At 25.4% G+C, this 22789-nt stretch overlaps 1 protein-coding gene across 2 annotated transcripts in view; it reads right to left on the reverse strand.

The window, feature by feature from the left end:
* Window positions 1–22555, reverse strand: part of LOC101238114 (integrin beta-PS) — a 44153-nt gene extending 21598 nt beyond the window's left edge. The window contains exons 1-14 of one of the 2 annotated variants that reach the window (XM_065810256.1): window positions 22340–22555; window positions 22034–22141; window positions 19358–19417; window positions 19137–19216; window positions 18947–19048; window positions 18222–18294; window positions 17970–18101; window positions 16295–16388; window positions 16045–16141; window positions 9739–9828; window positions 8757–8843; window positions 7673–7774; window positions 6289–6384; window positions 5279–5374 (exon numbers count right to left, since the gene is read on the reverse strand). In XM_065810256.1, coding sequence (XP_065666328.1) covers window positions 5279–5374; window positions 6289–6384; window positions 7673–7774; window positions 8757–8843; window positions 9739–9828; window positions 16045–16141; window positions 16295–16388; window positions 17970–18033 — 726 coding nt within the window. In that variant the 5' untranslated portion in view covers window positions 18034–18101; window positions 18222–18294; window positions 18947–19048; ... (2 more) ...; window positions 22034–22141; window positions 22340–22555. Of the gene's footprint in view, window positions 1–5278; window positions 5375–6288; window positions 6385–7672; window positions 7775–8756; window positions 8844–9738; window positions 9829–16044; window positions 16142–16294; window positions 16389–17969; window positions 18102–18221; window positions 18295–18946; window positions 19049–19136; window positions 19217–19357; window positions 19418–20446; window positions 20621–22033; window positions 22142–22339 lie in introns of those variants that run through there. The other variant, XM_065810255.1, reaches the window with a different exon arrangement.
* Window positions 22556–22789: the final 234 nt, after the last annotated feature.

Below are 22789 nucleotides of genomic sequence, written 5' to 3' on the forward strand. Positions count from 1 at the left end.
TGAAAGGTACCACAAATGGTTTTGAAAGTTCTTGACTGCTGCTTCGGAAATCGTTTTATTCACAACTGCAAACTGCTTAAGTTGCTAAAACAGAAACAAGTCATTAACTGGAGCATCGCTGGCATTTGTGCATGATATCCAAGATTTTACATAAACCAGACTAGCAAATAAGCAAAATTCACAGAGATTTTTTTCCTCTTTTGTGGTCAACTTGAACTCTTCACGAAATAAATAAATCTTAAAACAATAAATAACCTTGGCCATCCAGCGAGCCATGTGATAAGCACCAGGGATCTTGAAATGATAATTTTTCTCTTCTTGATCAGGCAGTTTTCCAAGTATTAACAGACAGAGATCCATGATTTCTTTGTAGTCATCCCTTGGCATTTTAACATGCAGGTTTTCTTTGAGGAATGCAATCACTTCATTTTGTAGTTCTTGCACCAGGGGTATTTTCATTCGAATGTCATCCAGAGGTTTAAAATTTCCTTGATTAACTTTGGGCCAATATTGCTGAAATCTCTGGAAAAGAGGTATGTTGGGACCAGATGATGGTCCAAATAGTGATTCAAACACTCCTGCTACTATGATCTCATGAACATGGTGTCTGCAAGCGAAATATAACAAATTTCTACCTTTATGTTTCTCTAGAACTACACATGCACCATTTTTTGAGCCAGTGTTAGAGGCTGTAGTATCAAAACTCATTCCAATAACATCACCAATTATGACCCAGAAATTAAGCAGATGAATAACTGCTTTTGCTTGGGCTTCTCCAGTTCCAGCTGATAGTTTTGCTATTCCAAGTTATTTGTCAACATTGTGACCTGTCACACCTACAGATAGCCGGTCAACATTTGCTTTAGGGGCTGCAGAATTTGTACGATCTATCATCAGTTTGCCATCCCAGTGAACAATTAATGGTGGTTTGTCCAAATCTCAGAATTCAGTTCGAACAGTGGCTTCAATATTTGATCGATGATAGGTTCGTTTTCTACGGACTGTAGAACGTGACAATGATCCATCATCGAGGTTCTGTCCACCAGCCCTTGCAATTGCTACTGCTAGTATAGTAAATTTTGTGTCAGATAGATTAATTCTGTCTAATGTTGATGAAACATCAGGCGAGTCAAGAATTGTATCTAAGATACATTGTCGTTTTGGAGTACTTGCTAAACTTGATTCAGCTGACCCTGAAGAACTTGCTTTACTGACTTGTTGTCTGTAATAAACAGGGATTTCTATCTCAAAATCTCTATCAACCATTTTGTCATTATCAACAGCATCGTTATTGTTGTCATCACTATAACTTTCGTCATGTAAAGGTTCAATAACAGGAACTATTGCACTCGCACCAGATTGTCTTTGCTCTTCTTTTAGCTTTCGTTCTCTCTCTGCTTGTTTCCTTGCTTCATTTCTTTCTTCTAATTTTGAAAGTTCTTTGTCCTCTCCAAACATCACCATTTTTCTCTGACATCTCTGATCCAATAAAAATTCTTTATCTTCTTCAATTCTGATCATGGTTTCAGCATCCTTGTGGGCAATGTCAAAAAGTAGGCCAATGGTGTCTGTAAATGATTTCTCTCTCGATTTCTGAGAATCTGACAATCTGGATTTTTTTTTTTTTATTAATTTAAATTCTTGGACTAAAGTTTTCAACTTTAAGACTACATTCCGATGAAATGCTGTCGGAATACGGGCTTTATTCCAAATAATAATCAGTTTATCAACAGTTGTTTTAAGACTTTCAGGCACTGACTTTTTGGTTGAATTAAGATGATAAAAAAATGTTTTTAAAACATCAGATGTTAAGGGAAGAACTTTATCTGGAAAATTTGGCTCTGGTTGTCCGATTAAAAAGATTTTGGTTTGAAGTCGTGTAGAGATAACAACACGAGATGATGCTGCCATTTCAATGATAACTGAAATATTATGAGAAAATCAAAACTCAATACCATATTATACAAACTTATCATTCAGTTGTTGGTTTATGCAGCTGCAGCAATATATTATAATAATTATTACTAAAGAAATTAAATAAATATTTTCAAATTAGAAATTATTATCTGCACTTAATAACAAACAATACACTACCAGACTACCATGCTAGTTTTCTGTAATAGGTTACTAAGGTTAGGTACTATCAAAATATTAATACATTTGTTGTCAAACTGAAATTCCAAATAAAAATAATATTTATACTTGTAAACCTTTTTATTCTGTTTGAACAAATTCTAAATTGAGTTAAATAATAGTATTAAAATTATGAATACAAATTTTAACAAAATGATATAAACACAGTTGTTTTAAACACTAGCAGACATTTTTTAGTCTGGTGCCCTGATGACAGTTAATCTGCTGCACTTTAATTAATCTATATAGCACGCAATCAGACAATATTTCAGTGGAAAAAATCTAACTAACCAGGTTCTAGAAATTTTTGGAACTTTGGAACTTTTTACACGTTTTTGACGTTTTTCGTAAAACTTTATGGTCATTGAGCACCCTCTAAACATTATCTGATTGGAAAGAATTTTTCCACAGTCAATTACTATGTCAAATGGCACAAAATAAACAACTATGCATTCAAATCCGAGAAAAATTTTTTTTTCCTGTGTTCACATGAACAGCCCTAATGTGTATGTATATATATATATATATATATATATATATATATATATATATATATATATATATATATATATATATATATATATATATATATATATATATATATATATATATATATATATATATTTGGAATTTAAAAACTCAAACCGTCTAGGTTTGAAGCAAATATGTTTAAACTAACTCCAAAAAAATTAGAACACCATCATGGTGTAGTTAAGGCAATTTTAAAATATTATAGCATCTGTATGATATTTTGTTGACTAAGACATATTTCCATTAAATAATAAGGTAAAAATGATAAATATTGCGGTATCATAAAATATAAATGTTTGTAGCAAGAAAATCCAGAACGAATATTCTTTTTTTAAAAAAAATCTTCTTAAAATCACGATTGCTTGTCCAAATTTGAATAAGATTTTGAAAAAATAATTTTTTTAGGTGAAATGAACATCATATTTTAATAATATGATCTGTTTTAAGTCATTTAAATCCTCAAGCTTATCTTTGTTGGGTCTTTTTTTATATCTAATTTTTTGTCTATACGTTTTTCAAATCTGGTATACTGACCCAAAAGACTGTTTTAAAGAAAATTTCAAGTTTTTTCTGGTTCGCTAAATAATAACAGAGCTTTTTTTTTCATTTTTCTTCAGGCCAGAATACTGTTTGTCTAACTTTGCAAGAACATTCTTTAGTTTAGTGTTACTAACAACATCAAACTCCATTTTATATATTATATTTTTATACTGTAAATAGTATAAATAACGTGTTATGCCTTACTTAGAAAAATATTTGTGAAATTAAAATTATACAAATATATTTTACAAACATATAGTAATTTATATTTTCACTTTTCTGCTTTGCTTTATCCAATTTTGTTGCTAAAAATAACAACCACCTTAAAGAGACAAAAATAAAAACAGTACACTAATTATTTAAATTACTAATTTTTTCTTCCTGATTTAAAATTAAATTATTTCTTTTTTTTATCAGATCTCAGGTTACATTTTTGGCCCAATTCATACGGGTTTCCTTTTCCTTTGTACATTTTTATTGTAATATATTACTATTTATTATTATTATCAACTTAAATTTTAATATTTTCAAAATCTTATTTAAGCAACACTGCACTGCCTAATATATAATATATGTTAACGTATTTTATATATTATATTTTTATACTGTAAATAGTATAAATAACGTGTTATGCCTTAAACATGTAGTATATTCATATGGTCTCTTTTAAAACTTGTAGAATAACTCTTTATCTATAAGAATATCTATTTTTGTTACCACTACAATGTTAACAACAATTGATATTATTTAATTAAAAATAAATACTAAATATACATAAAATGAGTAAACTTAATCTGATTTTGAATTCATACATTTGTAAACACCACTTTGAATTTAAATAAAAATGTTTGAATTTAATTTTTGTAAAGATTTTAAAAGCAATGTTGTTTTTAAAACCACTCTTTTACAGAGTTCGCAGTATTTGCCGTTATGCTGTCCTGCAGGAAAATATGTACGCCTTCCAAAAAATAATCTAGCTGTTTGTAAAAGCTTATTTTCCAAGGTCTCTTTGTAATATACTGATAACTCTCCCTGTACAAATATTTTGAAAACCTTTCTACTTGATATGAGAAATGTATCCCTATAAACCAATCGAGCTGCCCCCACCTTGTACTCTTTGTACATAAAATCTAAAATTCCTTAAATTTTTCTGAAGCTAAACTTTTAACAATAAATCTTGATTTGCAACCTTATTACTAATCTTAAAAGATTTTTTTATCACTAAAAATCCCAATCTTCTACTGACCTATGAAATTGTTCCTTGCACAACTTATATCTTTTAATTTTATCTGTCCCCCTTAAAAGCGGTTTTCGGTTAGCTAATTTTAAAATCGCCCCTTACCTTATAGTGAAACCTCACATAACCCTATCTTTCTCTTATAGTGAAATACCACATAACCTTGGAATTTCTTGTTGACTTTTTGTGATATTTTTGGATAGACTGACTATTTGTTGTTTGACTTCTTGTGATACTGATTTTTGTTTTTCTGTTCCAGTGTGCCAAGAATTTACCAATTGAAGTATCTCTTTTAATTAATAAGTAACCAATAGGGTTGCTTTAATTTACCATTAAGTGTTACAAAGCTAATTATTAAATGAACTTAAAAATTAAAAAAGTATTTTAACTATTTATAATTTTAAAATAAATTAAGAGATCATTATAACAGCCATAAAAAAAAATTCAAGTGACCTTGTATTTTTGAAAGCCACTGTAAAAAAGTAGCTTTTACAGGGTTACCACTATTAAAACTGAGGCTAAAAGTAAGAATTTTAAGGAAATTTAAGGATACTTTCCTAATATTTGAGGAGATTTAGTTGCGAAGGAGAAATTAAGGAGAGCTTTCAAATTTTAACTTTTAAAGGTTATTTAAGGACTTTTAAGGAGGATATTTTTTTAAGGATATTTAAGGTTTTTAAGGAGGAGTGGGAACCCTGTTTAATATCTACAGTGTGAAAATAACTAAATTAATATTATATTATTAAAGTATTATAAAATTAAAAATATTAAAATCAATACTTTATTAAATTAATATTTAACAAAATTATATTTATGCTAAGAGATAATAAAATATACATTGTAATTGTTCTTTATTAGTTCCACAATATTTGAAGAATCTGATTTTAATTCAGCAATAACTGTGCCAAGATCTTTCCATACATTAGCAATATCCTAAAAGCAAAATAAAGTAAATAGTATTACTAAGAAAAAACAAACAATTTAACTGCATTGAAATCATTGTAATTATTTTAATATCTATATTTCTATGCTTGCACATGTTAGAAAGTTCCCAATTTTGTAGCTTTTTTCCCAATGCTTGTATTAACTCCTCGTCAAACAAATTGTATCAAATCTTGCAATCAATTTTTGAGTCACTTCCTGATGATAGATTTTCTTCAAATTTTGCATACATACTCTTGCTTGATTACAATACAATATTCAATAATTAGTTTTGCAATAAGTCAATTAATTTAGTTAATTTTATTTAAGTTTATTTTTTATATATAAGGAAGAATAATAATTATTAAGATGACCATAATATTTGTTACCAACTTAAACGTGCATTTAGCTTATTTGGATAAGACGTTGACTTCGTAAACGGTATGTCTGTGGATCAAGACCCACCTTTTCTTGAATTTTTTTTTTCACACACATTCAGCTGAATATTAATAAAATAAATTAGTAATATTAGAAAAAATTGATTGCAAAATTTGCGTTTCAACAACATATAAAAGCGTTGGGTTTTAAAAATTTGTTTTTAATTTTACTTATAAATACTGAAAATGTAAAGTATACAAAACAGTAAGTATTGTCTTTCTTAACTTTATTATATTTAGTATTTAGTCTCCACTTTTTAAACTGTTATGTTCCTACATTCTGGGACTCAATAAATTATCTTTTTATGTTATGCTTAAGTAAAATACTTTACTTGAAGCATTGATACCTTTCTAGACACACTTCACTATCGAAATCACTTATTATTCCTATCTATGCCTCCTTCTTTTGTCATTTGTTTACCTGGTTTAAGAAGATAACATCTTGTCTTAAGTTTTTTTTATCTGACTAACCTGAAAAAAAGTACTAACCTGATATTGACCTATAACATCAGAAGTAACAGCAATAATTGGCACAACTTGATACTCTTTTAACTTTTGGTTCAACTGAAATACGGATGGGTAATCCTAATTGCATAAAATTCAAGAAAAAAATTCCTTTTACAATGCACATTGACAAAAAAACTTTAGTATTACTTAAACAAAATATTAATTAAACAAAGTAATCTATAACTATAAGTCTATCATGAAAGTCAAATTATTAAAATACTTGAAAATATATACTAATTAAAACTATAATTATATAATAATTAAAAATGCAAAACCAGAGTTATGAAACCCTGCAACCTGACTCAAAGTGATGTCATTAAATTAAATAAACTATATAGAAGCATAAATAAATTATAAAAAATATATAATTATAAATGGATAGACCCCTTTCCACTCTGAGTTTCCAACTATGTGTAAAGAAATATGTTTTCTATATTTTAAGCTGTTTCATCATGTCAAACAAATGTTATATTGTAAAGCCATTTGTCAAGAAAAAAAAACCCATTTTGATATTGGTTGATTTTGCTGTATATGCGGTAGAACCACACTTAACTTGTTTCTCCGCACCAGGGTTTGTGTTTCCGAGTTATAGAGTTGAGAGAGGGTCATAACCACAATTAATTAGCCTCATCATCTGTAGTCTCAGCCTTGAGAAGGTGGATTTACATTTTAAAAAAAATCAAAGTATACTTTAATAAAGTTTTTATATTTTTCTTTTATAAGAGAATAAAACTTTTTTGCTCTTAATAAGTCTTAAACAATATATAGAATATTCACCTGTCTTTACTTTTATGTTGTTTTTTTTTATCAAATCTTTTTGTGTTATGCAAAAAAAACAGATCTTTGTTCTTAGATTTCCTAACCCAATATTAAATTCTTTTGTAAAAATTTTTTTTTAATTTTTGTTTTTATTTAAACAATTTAAGTTATGCACAAGCTTGGGTTTTCCCTTTTTTAATTTGCCATCATAAAACTTTTTTGCTGCATTTCAGTTTAAAAATAAATATAATAGTATAAATATATATTAAATAGTTTAATAAAAACTCTATTAATAAAAGCAGATTACCAAGTTATCTTAGAAGTTCTTTTTTAAAAAAAAAGTTTTTTTATTAAAAAGAAAGACGCTATAGTCGATGTTCTTGTTGCTGTTTTACATGCAAACAAAAATGTGTTAAATAAATCTATTATACTGCCATAACAAGAAGAAACCTGATTTGTTTGTCCCTTTTTTCAATATACTTACCTTAAAAAGTGATATCACCAGATTCAAAGTCCACTCAAGATATCAAGATATAACAGCAACTGATATATGTATATGACAAAGTATATCATTTTAATATAAAAAATAAAAATAAAAAAATCTTACATAGATATCATATGCAGAATATTCTAGCAAGATTGACTGACTGCTACTTGTTGCCTTTGTCATATGGCATTTTGCATCATTCACTTTCCATAAACCACCAATCTATTAATTAATAAATAACAACAATCATTTATTACTTATGTGATGACATAAAAGTTATTAATAGATATTTCTATGCTTTTTAAAATGTTATTTACTTTCACAAAAAGTTATATTAATCAGAAGTTATAAAGCACTTAAGTGTTTGCAAACAACTAACAAAATTTTTGCCACTAATCTTTTTTGATGCATATGGAACAATCATATAACCATTTTTGGAAACATTTTTTATATGTACTAAAATATTGTATTGCTTTAAGTAAATAAATGAAGACTGAATCAACTAGACTGAGCAATAAAAACCAAAAAAAATAAATAAACTATTCATAAAAAAAGTTTTTCAAGGAGTATAATCAATACAAATACAAAAAAACAGACAAACACATTAGAACAACAGACAAACACATTAGACAAACACATTAGAACATGCTGTTATATATATATATATATATATATATATATATATATATATATATATATATATATATATATATATATATATATATATATATATATATATATATATATATATATATATATATATATATAACAACATATAAACTATCAATTAACCAGCTGTTATATAATCATATACATGTATAAAATTTTTTATCATATTTATTATATATGATATAAAATGAGCTGTTATAATATATATATATATATATATATATATATATATATATATATATATATATATATATATATATATATATATATATATATATATATATATATATATATATATATATATAACAACATGTATATATATATATATATATACACATGTTGTTATATATATATATATATATATATATATATATATATATATATATATATATATATATATATATATATATATATATATATATATAATAACAGCTCATTTTATATCATATATAATAAATATGATAAAAAATTTTATACATGTATATGATTATATAACAGCTGGTTAATTGATAGTTTATAGCTATTTATTATTTACCTTGCCATCCCCTCCAACTTTAGGTGCAGCATCTGTTACTATGACAATAATTTTTCTGCAAGTATTTTTGTCTCTCCAATTGAGTTCCTATAAAATGACCAATCTTTATCTATAGTTTGATAAGCCTAACTGTTAATACTAATAAAATACTGTTAGAAACTTGTAGATAGTTCAATATTTAACACATTTATATTGAAACAATTTTTTTTTGCAACCCAGTGACCAAAGTCAAAGAGTACACAAATCAATTTATATAGCCATAGACGCAGCAGTGTACATATATACTAATATAAATGTAGGTGCAGCAGAGTGTACATACATCTATTCAATAGGGATACGTGCAGTGAAGTTTACATTAAATCCACTTAGGATTTTGGTTTAGCCAGGCATTCTTTTTATAAAAAAAAAGTTCTAGATATAAAACTAAAAAAACATTGTTTTTAAAATAATAAACTGACATAATTTATTTAAATAAATTTGATAAATTAATAACATGTATCATAAAAATAACTAAAAAATTGTGTATTGTCTTTTTTTAAATTAGTAACAACTCCAAATTTATTAGTGTAACCGCTTCAGATAAAAAATGTTTAAACTCTTTATTTACTAAATATCTAAATGTCTAGTAGCATAACTGAATATTCTGAGCTTCCCAATAAAATAAGAACAGCTGTCCTAAAGAGGGTAAATCTTAAATAGCTGATGATTTTCTAAACAAATAAAAAATATATACCAGCGGAAAATACTTATATCCGTGTCTTCAAACAACTTATGAATATGTAACTGCAACCTTTATCATCATGGTCATCATCATTATGATAATTAACTTCATTATCATTATGATCATCAACATCATCATCATCATTATCATGGATGAGCAACGTCATTATCAACAGGATTATGACCATCAACATCATCAGAATCATCAGTACTATCATCAAAAGAAACGCTTTACTTTATTTAATTAAAAATTTATTTTTACCTGTTCACAAACAGTTGTTTGCATCAAAGCATCAAAAAGACCCTGTGGTACATTTAAGGTGCCAGAAATGTTTTGAGCTGCAACAGAATTCTAGAAAATATTTAGAAAAATAGCCTATATAAATATGCTTAAAAATAGACTTTATAAAGTGTTATTTTACATATAGCAACACACACAACACATATAGCAACTTTGCGTAGGGTTATGCTATTTACGGTAAGCTAAAATTTTTTTGGTTTGACGATACTTAAATAAGTCTAATGATATTTTTTGAGTGCTTAAATAAAGAAAGTAATTAATCTTTAAAAAAGGCACATATTGTTACAAAGTATTAAATGATAATAATGTAAAATATACTTATTGTTTACAAAAGGAATAAATTCAGTTAAAGTAAAAAAGTAAAATAAATTTAAGCAAAACTTTGTTAATATTTAGCAGCAAAAAAACTTGGTTGTTTTAATACAATTAGTAAAGGAAAAGGAAAAAAAAAAATCAATAATATATATATTAGCCCTTGAAATTGGGAGAAGTGAGGGCGGCAATTTATTGCCAAACTTAATATATATATATATATATATATATATATATATATATATATATATATATATATATATATATATATATAAATATATATATATATATATGTATATATATATTTATATATATATATATATATATATATATATATATATATATATATATATATATATATATATGTATATATATATATGTATATATATATATATATATGTATACATATATATATATATATATATATACATATATATATACATATATACATACATATATATACATATATATACATACATATATATACATATATATATATACATATATATATATATATATATATATATATATATATGTATATATGTATATATATATATATATATATATATATATATATATATATATATATATATATATATATATATATATATATATATATATATATATATATATATATATATATATAAGTGAGGTTAGTATTGCGGTGTAAAATACAAAAACTCTTGTTCGTATGACAGTGCTCAATATTATCAAATAATAGAGCAATTTATACTTTCTGTAATTAAATGAATAAAAACAACTAAATAGTGGGACCTAAAGTTTCATGCCCGAAGGCAATCATCAGCCGTGAATACAAACAAAAAACGTCAAAAAACCGTTTAAAAAACTTAATATTAAATAACGTAGAACGGATTCAGACGTGATAAACAAATCTGAGTAAAAACAAAACAAGAAGCCGTTATAGTTTACTAGTCTTCTGTGTCAAATAAAGAGAGCAAGAATTTCTTTGAATGTCGACACTGAGATACAATTTCATTCTTTTTGTTTAGCAAATTTGTTCCACTATGTGATAAAATTACATATTTTTCATGGAGACAGAGGTGGCATATTTTTGTTGTAAGATTATAGGGTCTGCAACGTTTAATTATTCTCCACGTTAAGATAGGTTTTATGTTTTGATCTTTCAAGCTCCATACTTCCTTTGAAAGTTCAGTGTCGTTTCTGTATTTAACTGAAGCAAAGGATTTTAGATGATTAGCGTATCTTAATTTAAATGATGTGTGACTAATACCAAAATATACTTTTTTGTTACCTTCATTATTAATTGTAGCTTGGTAAACAATATTGTTGAACAAACACTGTTTGTTTAATGGACAAATTGATTTATTTACACAGTTACATTGCTCGGTTTCTATTTGCTTGTTGTTGTGCAATATTTTATGATTGTGTGAGTTGATTATTGATTTCAGGTTAGGCATGCAGCTGTAACTAATCTTGATAGAATTTCGATTAAATATCTTATGAAGCTTGTGGCCTGGTGGAAAATGAAAATCTATAAGAGCCAGAAAACGGTTACCTATTTTTGTTTGGACATTTACAATGTACGGAGGGTTGTACCAAATTATATTTCGTTTGCGATGTTTTTTTTGTGCTTGGATTTGTTGTGGTTGGTAGATAAGCTTTGGGTTATGTACTGATTTTTTAAGAGCTTCTTCATATTGTGGAGTAGAATTCATGAAAGTAGTTTTGTTTAATAACATGGAAGATAATCTTTGTTCGATATTGCAGGGGATTGCTTTAACTATGCTCGGAGGGTGGTTAGAGTTAATGTGGATATACCTTAGTTGGTTGTCAGGTTTGCAGTAAGGTTGGAATGAGTTGTTATCTAGATTTAACGTAACATCAAGATAGTTTACAATTGTGAATGCAAGTGTGAATGCAAGCTATTCCTGACCACATGTTCAGGAACAGTGTGCAATCACACACATATATAATTTTTTTTTTGATGACTTGACCATAACTGCTTAGATATTTTGATAATTTAAACACTTAAGAAAAAAATGAAATGAATTGAAAAAAACTGCTTTAACTACGTTAGGAAAAACTTTGATTCGTTGATTTTTTTTAATGCTTTTACATTATGCAAACACTTTTAAATTAAGTAAGATACTACTTCTAATGATTAATTAAAATAAAAATTTTATTAGAATTACAGAAAATATTATATATAATCTTTTTTATTTAATTAGGCATGTATTTTTTATGATGAATGTAAATATTTTTATGAATTTTTCTATGTTATTCCACTTCTCTTGTATGGTCGAGATTTGGTCACCTCACCTGAAGACAAAGCTGAATTGTTTACTAAGAATTTCTCATCAATATCATCTTTTGATTCCACTAGTAGCGTTCTACCTGATATAGCCAACAAACAGGTTAATCTATTGTCTGACCTTCGTATCACTCCAGCTTCTGTATCTAAAATGATTTACTGCTTAGACTCTTCCACAGCTTGTGGTCCAGACAACATACCAGTTTTAGTCTGGCAGAAATATTCTCCGGAGCTGTCGTCTATACTTTTAAAACTATTTAACAAGTGCTTATCAGAGTCTTGTTTTCCAGCCTGCTGGAAAGTGGCATATGTTATCCCTATTTTCAAAAATTATGGAGAGCAATCTGACTCGTCTAACTACTGTCCCATTAGTCTTCTTCCTATCATAAGCAAAGTTTTTAAATTTTCAATCAACAAATACTTAATCTCTCATCTTGAATCTAATAACTTACATTCTTATCATCAATATGAATTTCGATCTCCTTGCTCTACTGCTGATTTGTTAATGGTAATAACTGATACGTTTTGTCCTGCATTAGATAGATGTAAAGAAGCTAAGGCTATCGCTTTCAATATTCCTAAGGCTTTTGATAAAGTTTGGCATGCTGGCCTTCTCCATAAGGTTTCTTTTTATGGTGTATCAGGTAACATCATTAGGATTATTGAATCCTACCTTACCAATCATAGAATAAAAGTTGTCCTCAATGGACAGCACTCTTAAAACAGTTTTAAGCCTAAAAACTTAAAATTTAACTTAAAACGGTTTTAGGTTAGCACTGTTCTTCATATCCTGTAATTTCAGGGGTTCCTCAAAGTTCTATCTTTGGCCCTATACTTTTTTAATTTACAGAAATTCTCACATCTAAGATGGAATTAATAAGAAGCCAACACTCTCTGATTGCTTGGAGGGGCCACTTCTGCTACAGCATGGGGCTCTCAGTGGCTGGTGAACTTTAACTCAAATAAAACTCAATTTTTTCAGCTAATCGTTATCACAATCTATATCTTCCCATACTTATGAACGGTAATGTACTTGAGTCATCTACCTTTCATCTTCTAGAATTAACTCTTCTGATCTTTCTTGGAAATTATATATCAAATTGATTGTAAAATTAGCATCTGTTAGGGCTGCATTTCTTTTTCGTGCTCGCCACTTTCTTAATCAGGACTCTTTTTTATAAATACTATAATGGGCACTGCTTTAAAGAGCTAGTTTCTCTTGTGCCATCTACTAAAATTCATTCTTGTGTTACTTGTCATTCAATTAAGTTTCATCCTTTTACTGTGAAGGTTTCTAAGTGCTCCAAAAAATCTTATTCATCTTTTTTTTTTTTTAATCAAACATCAGTACTTTGAAATTTGCTTCCTTCATCATGCTTTCCTGATTCATATAATTTGCAATTTAAGTCATCTGTTAATCATTATCCTGCTTTATAAATGCCATCTTTTCTCTTACAGTAACTTCCAACTTTAATAGTGGTTGCAGCCTTGATGGAAGCAAAGATATTAAAAAAAAAAAAAGTTTTTAAAATAAATCTTTTAAACAAATATTTAAATTTTTAAATATTTTTTTAGTTACCTTAACTTTTTTACTTTAAAATAATTTTTATTTTAAAGTTATTTATTTTTTACTTTATACTTTTTATTTTCAAGTTACTTTAAAATTACAATAGGAAACTTTTTTCATAATACTTCTTGAATTTTTTATGTGAAACACTTTTAAATAAAGTGACAAACTGCTTATAATGATTGTTTGCAGAGGCACATTTTATTTAAATTAAATGAGAATAGTAAATCACCTAAAGTCCTTAATTGTCAAAACATCTGAACACATGTGGCCAAAATGTCAAAAAATGTGCGGTCAAGAATAGTGCGTGATCACGCCATTCCGGTCTAAGCTAGTATATGATCACAACACTCCTATCAAAGTTAGTGTGTGATCATACCAATCCTGTCCCTAAAATCAATTTCAAAACGCAAATATGGCAAGTAATTTTTTGGTCTATTTTTATACTTCTAAGATAACCAGAAAATTCAGATTTAATTTTAACTTGCAAGAGTAACTTAATTTTTCAAAATTAAACTTTTAAAGAGTAAAAAAAATCTGAGAGGTATGATGCCATGGCTTGTGTTAATAGATACACAAAAAACAAACTCTCATTTATTTGATAAACCCTTGAGCTTTTTTTTATTTAAAAATTTTTATGGTTAAGTTTAATTTAATTAATAAAAACATAATTTAATGTTTTATAAATAAATTTTTTATAATAAACAGCTAAGGCTATTATAATCTAAAATTGCTACAGTTCCAGTCAAAATGTGATGAAGAAAAAAAATCTTGATATCATTTTAATCAATTATTTATATATATTTTTTAAAATAACTTGATTTAGCAATCAGATTCTATCAATAGAACAGTTTTTTATTTAAACTATTATAATATACTTTGATCAACTTAGTAAAAAATAAAGATCATTTATAAACTGCTGTATTACAATGCCACTATTAAATGATATTTTAGTTTATTTTCTTTATATACATACATAAATATAAAAAGGTTGCATTAAATGCACATTGACGACAAAATATTGAAAGAGCCACCTGCAGGGGCTTTCAGTACATACATCAACTAAAAATTTAAAGTTATAAGATACTAAAAAGACTTTTGCAGCAAAAAAATCATGCATCAGCAGGTATTCCTCATACATGAATAAACTTTATAATATATATAACAATATATATTATAACATTATTATTATATAATTACATAATATTATTATTATTATATAACAATATAATAGTACTATAGTATACTATAATACAGTAATATAAATATTATAATAATATAATAGTATTATTATTATATTGAATAGTTACTAAATAGAAATTATTACTTGAATAGCTATAACAATATTTTACTTTCATTTTATACATTTACTACACTTATTTTAAAACAGACATGCGAAGCCAGACCAGCTTTTTTGTTATAACAGTGTCCAACTGCTTTAAAAAAGAATGCAGAAAATCATGTTATAGAAACTTTGCATAATTTTTGAAAAAATTATATTTACAAATAATTGAAATACTGAAAAAATTCAACTGAAAATGCTGAAATTTTCAAAATTTCAGCGTATTCAGTTGAACATATTAAGTTATAAACAATTAAACACTGCATCATATTTTCTTTTCTTTTTTCTTTTTAATTTATCTAAAATTAGGTAAAAAGTTTATAATTGTTACTTTGAAATCTAAAAATCTAAATTTTCATTATTATATATCTTGAAATTGTAAGGACTGTATGTGCAAGAAACTTAAAATACTACTAAATAATTCATATAAAAATTAGGCTTCCAGACCACTCCATTTTCTAAATTATTTGAATATATTTTCAATTGTTTTTTGAAATATTGATTGTAGTAGTAACAACTATTTTAGTATTAGGTTTGTATTATTATCCATTTTTGTCATCAATTTTCTTTTGTTTTTTAATTTCCTCAAATTAAATGTAATTTAAAAATTGAGAAGTAGTGTCAACAGTTTAGCCAGACACATTAATTTAATAAAAGCCTTATATAGAGAGAATATTTCAAGATTCAATACAGAAATGATTTATTCTTAAAATGTAAATAAATAGAAATGAACATGATAATAATATTTCTTACCTGAAACTGAGTACCATCCTGGCTGAAGTCAAAAAAATGATCATATGAAAACACTCCACGGCAGTTCGATAGTTTAATAACATTACATGGAAAATTTCTTAAAATAAATAATAAAAAGAGAAATTTAACTTAATGAAAAAAAATAATAATAATAAATAAGTCTTCATTAACATTGAAAATTAAAAAAAAAAATCATTTTAAGTTTTTTAATTAACTAAATGAAAAAAAATTTTCATATAAAAAAACATACGGATATTCAGGTTGGATGAATGGAACAATATTTTTATCAACAAATGTCCCAAATCCTAATCTGTAGTTTTTTGTAATATTTTTGATAGACGAGGCTAAAACAAATGATTATTATTTTATATAATTTAATTTCATGCTATTATATTCGCGATACATTTTTAGAAAAAAAATTTTGAATAATATTAGGGACCCTTTAAATTTTCTTGGGTCTTGAGCAACCCCTAAAAGTCTTTTTTATTTTAAACCTTTTTTAAATCCAGTGTTATTTTAATATAGGGAACTCATGTAAATACGATAAAATAATAAGAAAATAAGATTTTTAAAATTTTTTTGTTTTTAACCACCCTAATAATAATATTTAACTAAGTTATATGATGTAAAACTAAAATAAGTCGCTGTAAGGGCTTTAGTACATACATCAACTGACAACCTAGGTAGAACATGCAAGTGTGCCACTGCAGACCTTGTTAAGAAGCGCTACGCAGCTCGCATTTTGCTTGCAAAAAGGCGATTTGCCTACGCGTTCAGCAGTTTTGCGCTACGCAAAAACTTATATCTTTTAGAATATTTAAATTATCTTTTGATTACCGTTAACGTGACGTTTATTCAGAAGAAATAAAGTCGTAAGTAAAAGCATTTAACCGCAATTGTAAAATAATAGATTTTTTTGTTAAAGAAACAGTTTGTTTCATAATTTTTTTTTTGCTATTAAAAATTAGTTAAAAAAAAAAAGTGTTTTAAGTTTTATCTTAAGGAATTAAATATATAAATTCCTTTTAAATATAAAAATTATTTTTAGTCATAATAAGTTTAAAAAATGCACGATTTATTTTGATGTAAATATTTTATTAATAAGATATTTTGTTTATTGTTAATTCAATAACGTAAAGTTTTAATGACGTTCATTTAATTTACGAAAATAAATTATGATCACGAATATGTTATCGGTAACTGATAAATAACAGAAAAAAACTTTATTGTTTAAAAACATTATTAAAAAGAGTTCACAAATTAAATAAGAAAAAATGTATTAACAGTTAATAAAATAACCAAAAACCAAATATAAAATCATAAGAAAATAAACAAATATTTTACGTTTCATGAAAAAAATATTTTTTTCAAAATAAAATTTAGTTCATATTTGAAAAAAATAATAAAAATGATTTTTTTAATAAGAACTTAGATTTTATTTGTAACTTTTGTTATAGTGAGAAAAAAACAAACTGTATGATTTTTAACGCGTTAATAAAATAACTTTAATTACAATGCGGTACTTGAAAAGACGCTAGTGACGCAATATAACTTCTAACGATGCAAAATATATTTACTGAGTTGAGTTACTTAGAAATGCGCTACGCATTTTCGCTACGCAGCGAAATCTTGTAACAAGGCCTGCCACTGCATTGACTAAAGATTTGGGTTGGAGAAGCAATTATTTTTTTATATGTCCTTATTTTTTTCTATTTTCTTTTCTAAAAAAACCATATGGATTTACATTAGCAAAAAAAGTTGGCAAATGTATATCTATATATGCTATAGTGATATACACACATTCTATAGTTTTTGTATACCTTGTGAGATAACATTTGCAGTACTTTGCTTTCCTTCCCTACTACTTCCAATATTTTGCATTTAGTATTTTTTTTAAACTGTTTTTAAACACTAAACAAACATACCTAACACAACTCCAAGATTTTTTAAAATCAATAAGTCATCAGCCATTGAGTTAGAAACATCCATAAGTAAGTATAAGTCAACAGGGTAGTCTGGTGCAGGCTTTATGCTTATTTTCACTTTGACAGGTTGGCCTAAAATAATAAAAATTTTAAACAGGTTGGTATATAATAATAAAAACTTTAAACAATTAAAAAAAAAAAAGGCAACTAATTCATATACAAGATTTACATTTAGCTAAAACTTTTTAATACCTGGTCTTAATTGAACAGCAATTTCTTGAGGTTTAACTTGGACAAGATCTTGGAAATCATCATTTTTTGTAATCTAAAAAAAAAAAATTTAAATAAAAAAAAAGCTAATACAAAATATTTCTGCTTGTAAGTAAACAGTTATCATAGAACTACTGCTAGTTCGTTCTGCTACTATTTGTCACCACTTTTATATTATAAATAATGTATTGACACAACTTAGTTAATAATATTTAACAATTTTATTAACAATACTATTTAACAATTTAGTCGATACTATTTAACTTTTTATTTATTTCAACAATTCAATATTACTTCAATATTACTAAAAAAATAACAATAAAGAAAATATAAATTTTAAAATGAGTAGCATCTGTGCTATAGTATCACCTAGCCTTGGGGAGGTAAATACATTTAAAAAAAGGTATTTAAATTAGAATGGAAAGTTTCTTAATTAGAAAAGGTTTTTTGTTTTGTTTGAATACTGTTAAATCATTAAAAATCAATGAAAAGATAGTTTATTGTTATAATAACCATATATTAATTCTTAACATATCTAGTTATTATTGCTTGAACAAATGGCGCAAGTACAGTAATAAATTATAGAAGTTAACTCTTCTTAAGTTACTTCTAAAGAAACTTAACATAGAACATACCACAAAACTAGAAAACAATAAAAGTACAGATAACAACAATATAAAGATTTATAAACTAATCTATAAACCAACCTGAAAATCTGAGTTAACAATAGTTATATTCTTGCATCCGCTTTGAGTAAGATTTGACAGAGTATCACAGCGATATTTTGAAGGGTTAATTTGTAAAAAATCCTTAAAGATTTAATAATTTTAACTTTAAAATTTTCAATGAAAATTAAAGCTTTAAATAAGCAATTGAAACAAATTGAAATACACTTACATCATCATTGCACCACGAACAATAGCTACCAACTAATATGCAATCAGCACATAATGTAGCTGATGTGCATTTACTCACAACTAAATATATATAATGTTGCACATTTAATGATATAAAAACAACAAAAAATTGTAGAACACTATATACATTTGAATGTTTAATTTAAAAACAGTTAAAAAAAAAACACTGATGAATGATTAATATAAGGATTAAGACCTTACCTTGACTAGAACATATTTGGAGATAATCAAAATAAAATACCAGAATGAAGGAAAAGCAAGCTAAAAATTGTATAAAATGGAATAAATCTTATAAATTATAATCTTTTAACTTTATAGCTTTTTATGATTTTTTTAATATAAATATATTTTTATAATGTAAAAATCAAAACTTTAATAAGTAGGTACTAAAGGTCAAGAAAACTTCAGCGAATATAGCACAGAGCTTCAGCTCTCACTGAATTATACATTAATAAAAGTACATCAATATTAAATCATTAACTATACGATTTCTCTAAAAACGGCTTAACTCTTTTAAACTGACATTTAAAAAAATATTTGCCCTTCTGAATTAAATGTTGTATCACACTAGATTTTCTTTTTTAACAATAGTTTTATTTAATAAATATTATTAGTTACTATTTATGATCATTATTATTTATTAGTGATGTGCCATCGACAAAGGTCGATTAAGGCTAATTATAGAGTTTAATGTATGTATATATAGCTAATATCTTAATATTAGGTATGCAACTTGCACATATAAGGTGTACCTTTGCACCTGTTTAGTTTGGTTTAAAAGTCAATACCGATGCATCGGCCAATGGCTGATTAATCGGTTGCTGGTTACCAATAGCATAGGCTAGTAGGTCGAATCACTTTTGATCAATAGGAACATGTTAAATATGTAATTTAGATCCTTAATATTATTATAATACCCTTAAATAAATACATTAAACCTATTATTAGTCACAATTGGCATTAGCCGATGGCACATCACTATTATTTATAGATAAAATAATTATTTATTATATCTATTTATTTTAAGTTAATACTATAACAATTTTGTTAATAATATAAAAATTTATTATCATTAAATCAAAACAAATAATAATTACAAAAAAATAAAAACTTGAAAAAAAAAATTAAAACTATTAAATTACAATCAAATAGAACCAAACATTAAAAAAATATTTCAAGCATAATAAATAAAAGTAAACTGTTAAAAACAAATGCATGCTAAGTACATAAAAAAATAGCAAAAAAAAAATATATAAAACTCAATAAAAAAAATTATTTAAAAAAGTTTACCATTTGTAAACAAAAATGCCATTTTTTTACAACTATAAAATAACTTGTGAAGAAAAAGAAAAAAAGTTCATCTATAATGTTTACAAATAATGCATTTCCTGACAGCAATTAGTTTTAAAAATAACCATTGGTTTCTTGGCAATTAAAATAAATTAACAATTAATCATTTAGTAATAATTCCTTACAGTTTTTTTTTTTTTTACAACATTCCTATTTTATTGCTTTTTTATGAGGAAAAAAAAAAAAAAAATTTTTATATAATTTTACTTTATATAATTTTATTTTTTTAATGTTTAGATAAAAACTTTTTCTTTCTATTCATATTTTTCTTACTAAAAAAAATTAACTAATCAAATATCAACTTGAATATAAATTTAATTACACTAATTACTTTATGACTAAATAGCATTGAGATTTAATCTTTTTATGCAACTATGAACTATTACACCAAAATGACTTTTACTAAACCAAAAGTACTTTTAAACTAAAATAATTATTAAAACCAAAAACAACTAATAAACCAATTTAAATATATTGGACATTTAAATATATTTTTTATAAACTTTTTAAATAAGTTTTAAAAAAAAAAAAAATTATTTTTAAATTTTCCATAACAGTTTCAAAAAAAAAATTTAATAGTGCAAACAAAAACAAACCTCAAAACCATGCATTTTTCAAAACAAAAAAAACAACAAAAAAAAACACAAAAAAAAGACAACAACCGTTTGGTTTAAACTAATATATTTTTTAAATTAATCACATTCAAAAGAGTGTTTTATTAGGAAGTGGCAATTTTGTTTCCTCCATTTTCTCTACAACATGCTCCACCTTAATTATTTTGTAATATTTTATTATTTGTATAACATGCTTGCTTACACTTCTTTTATAAATTGCTCCAGATTATTTTGTGCATATTTAAGTATTTGTTACATGCTTGCTCACACTTTAATGATTTGCTAAAAGATTTAGTATAAAAGCAAATTTTTATAAAAAGGGTTTATGGTCCAGACTGTTAGCTTTTAATAAAGTTTTGGTTTAAAAGTTTTTATAGCTTTATGAGCAACACATTATTTTCTCCATCAATGGCTTGAGACTTTGATATGCTTTATTTTCTCCATCAATGGCTTGAGACTTTGATATGCTTTATTTTCTCCATCAATGGCTTGGGACTTTGATATGCTTTTTATTCTAATGATTCAAGTACACTTCCCATCAAGGCATGGCTGTATTTAAATTTTTTTAAACTCAATAAAAAAATGTATAGAAAACCTTACGAAACTTTTTCTTAATTTAATATTTGTTTACTCATTTTAACTTGATTATTATGACAACCAATACTTAACATCAATACAATCTGTAAACCTAAAACCTATCTTCATTGAAATCGACAACCTCCTATTAGAAATTTTATTATTTGTATTATATACTAATAATCATCAAATTTAACTAACACATATAAATGCTACATCACTTATTGATAACATCTTTTCAAAGTTCACAACTTCCAATCTAATCTAAGGCAATCTTAAAAAATCATTTATCTGCATTTCACTCCCAAAAAAATAAATAAATAACTTTTAAACAAACCTTCCAAAATTTTGAAAACAACAAATTCAAACAAGATACTTCAGGATACTGTCAATGAATATGCTAAACAAATTTAAGATAAACCAAAAGCTTGGATATAAAAAAAATCTAAAATAAAAATAAAAAATACATAAAAACAAATTAATTAAACATTAAAAAACAAATATTTAATAAACTTGAATGGTATAGAAATGAAATTAGTAATGTACCAATTTTTTTTTAAATCACAATACATAAACTTTTTTAACAATAATTTTAACATAAAAAATACTTAAAAATAAATAAAAGAAATTAATAAAATCAAACCTCTGCCAATAAATCTTTACTTTCAAATATAACCGCAATACATTTTCAGACAGCAAAATTAGTTCCAACATCTTTAATAATTACTTTGTCAATATTCAACAATCATTTTAGAGCAAATTTTTTTCCTCTAAAAGAATTTTCACAGAATATTTAAATAACCCAAATAATAACTCCTCCTTTACACTTATCTTGTGACTGAAAACAAGGTATCTAATCCTAAAAAAAAAGGTATACAAAATAAGAAAAGTTAAGGTTCAAATAGTGTTCCACATTTTATTGTAAATAAATCATGATCATCTATATAATTTAGTTCAATGGCTTTGCTCTAGCAAATAAATAAATAAAATTCAGTTAAACTGAAACCTTCATCTTTAAATTAAGAGAACTTGAAATCAATAAACATCTATGAAGTATCTTGGAATCAAAAAAGTGATTCAATTTTTTTTTTTT

The sequence above is a fragment of the Hydra vulgaris genome, chromosome 11 (genome assembly GCF_038396675.1).
Source record: "Hydra vulgaris chromosome 11, alternate assembly HydraT2T_AEP".
Lineage (NCBI taxonomy): Eukaryota > Metazoa > Cnidaria > Hydrozoa > Anthoathecata > Hydridae > Hydra > Hydra vulgaris.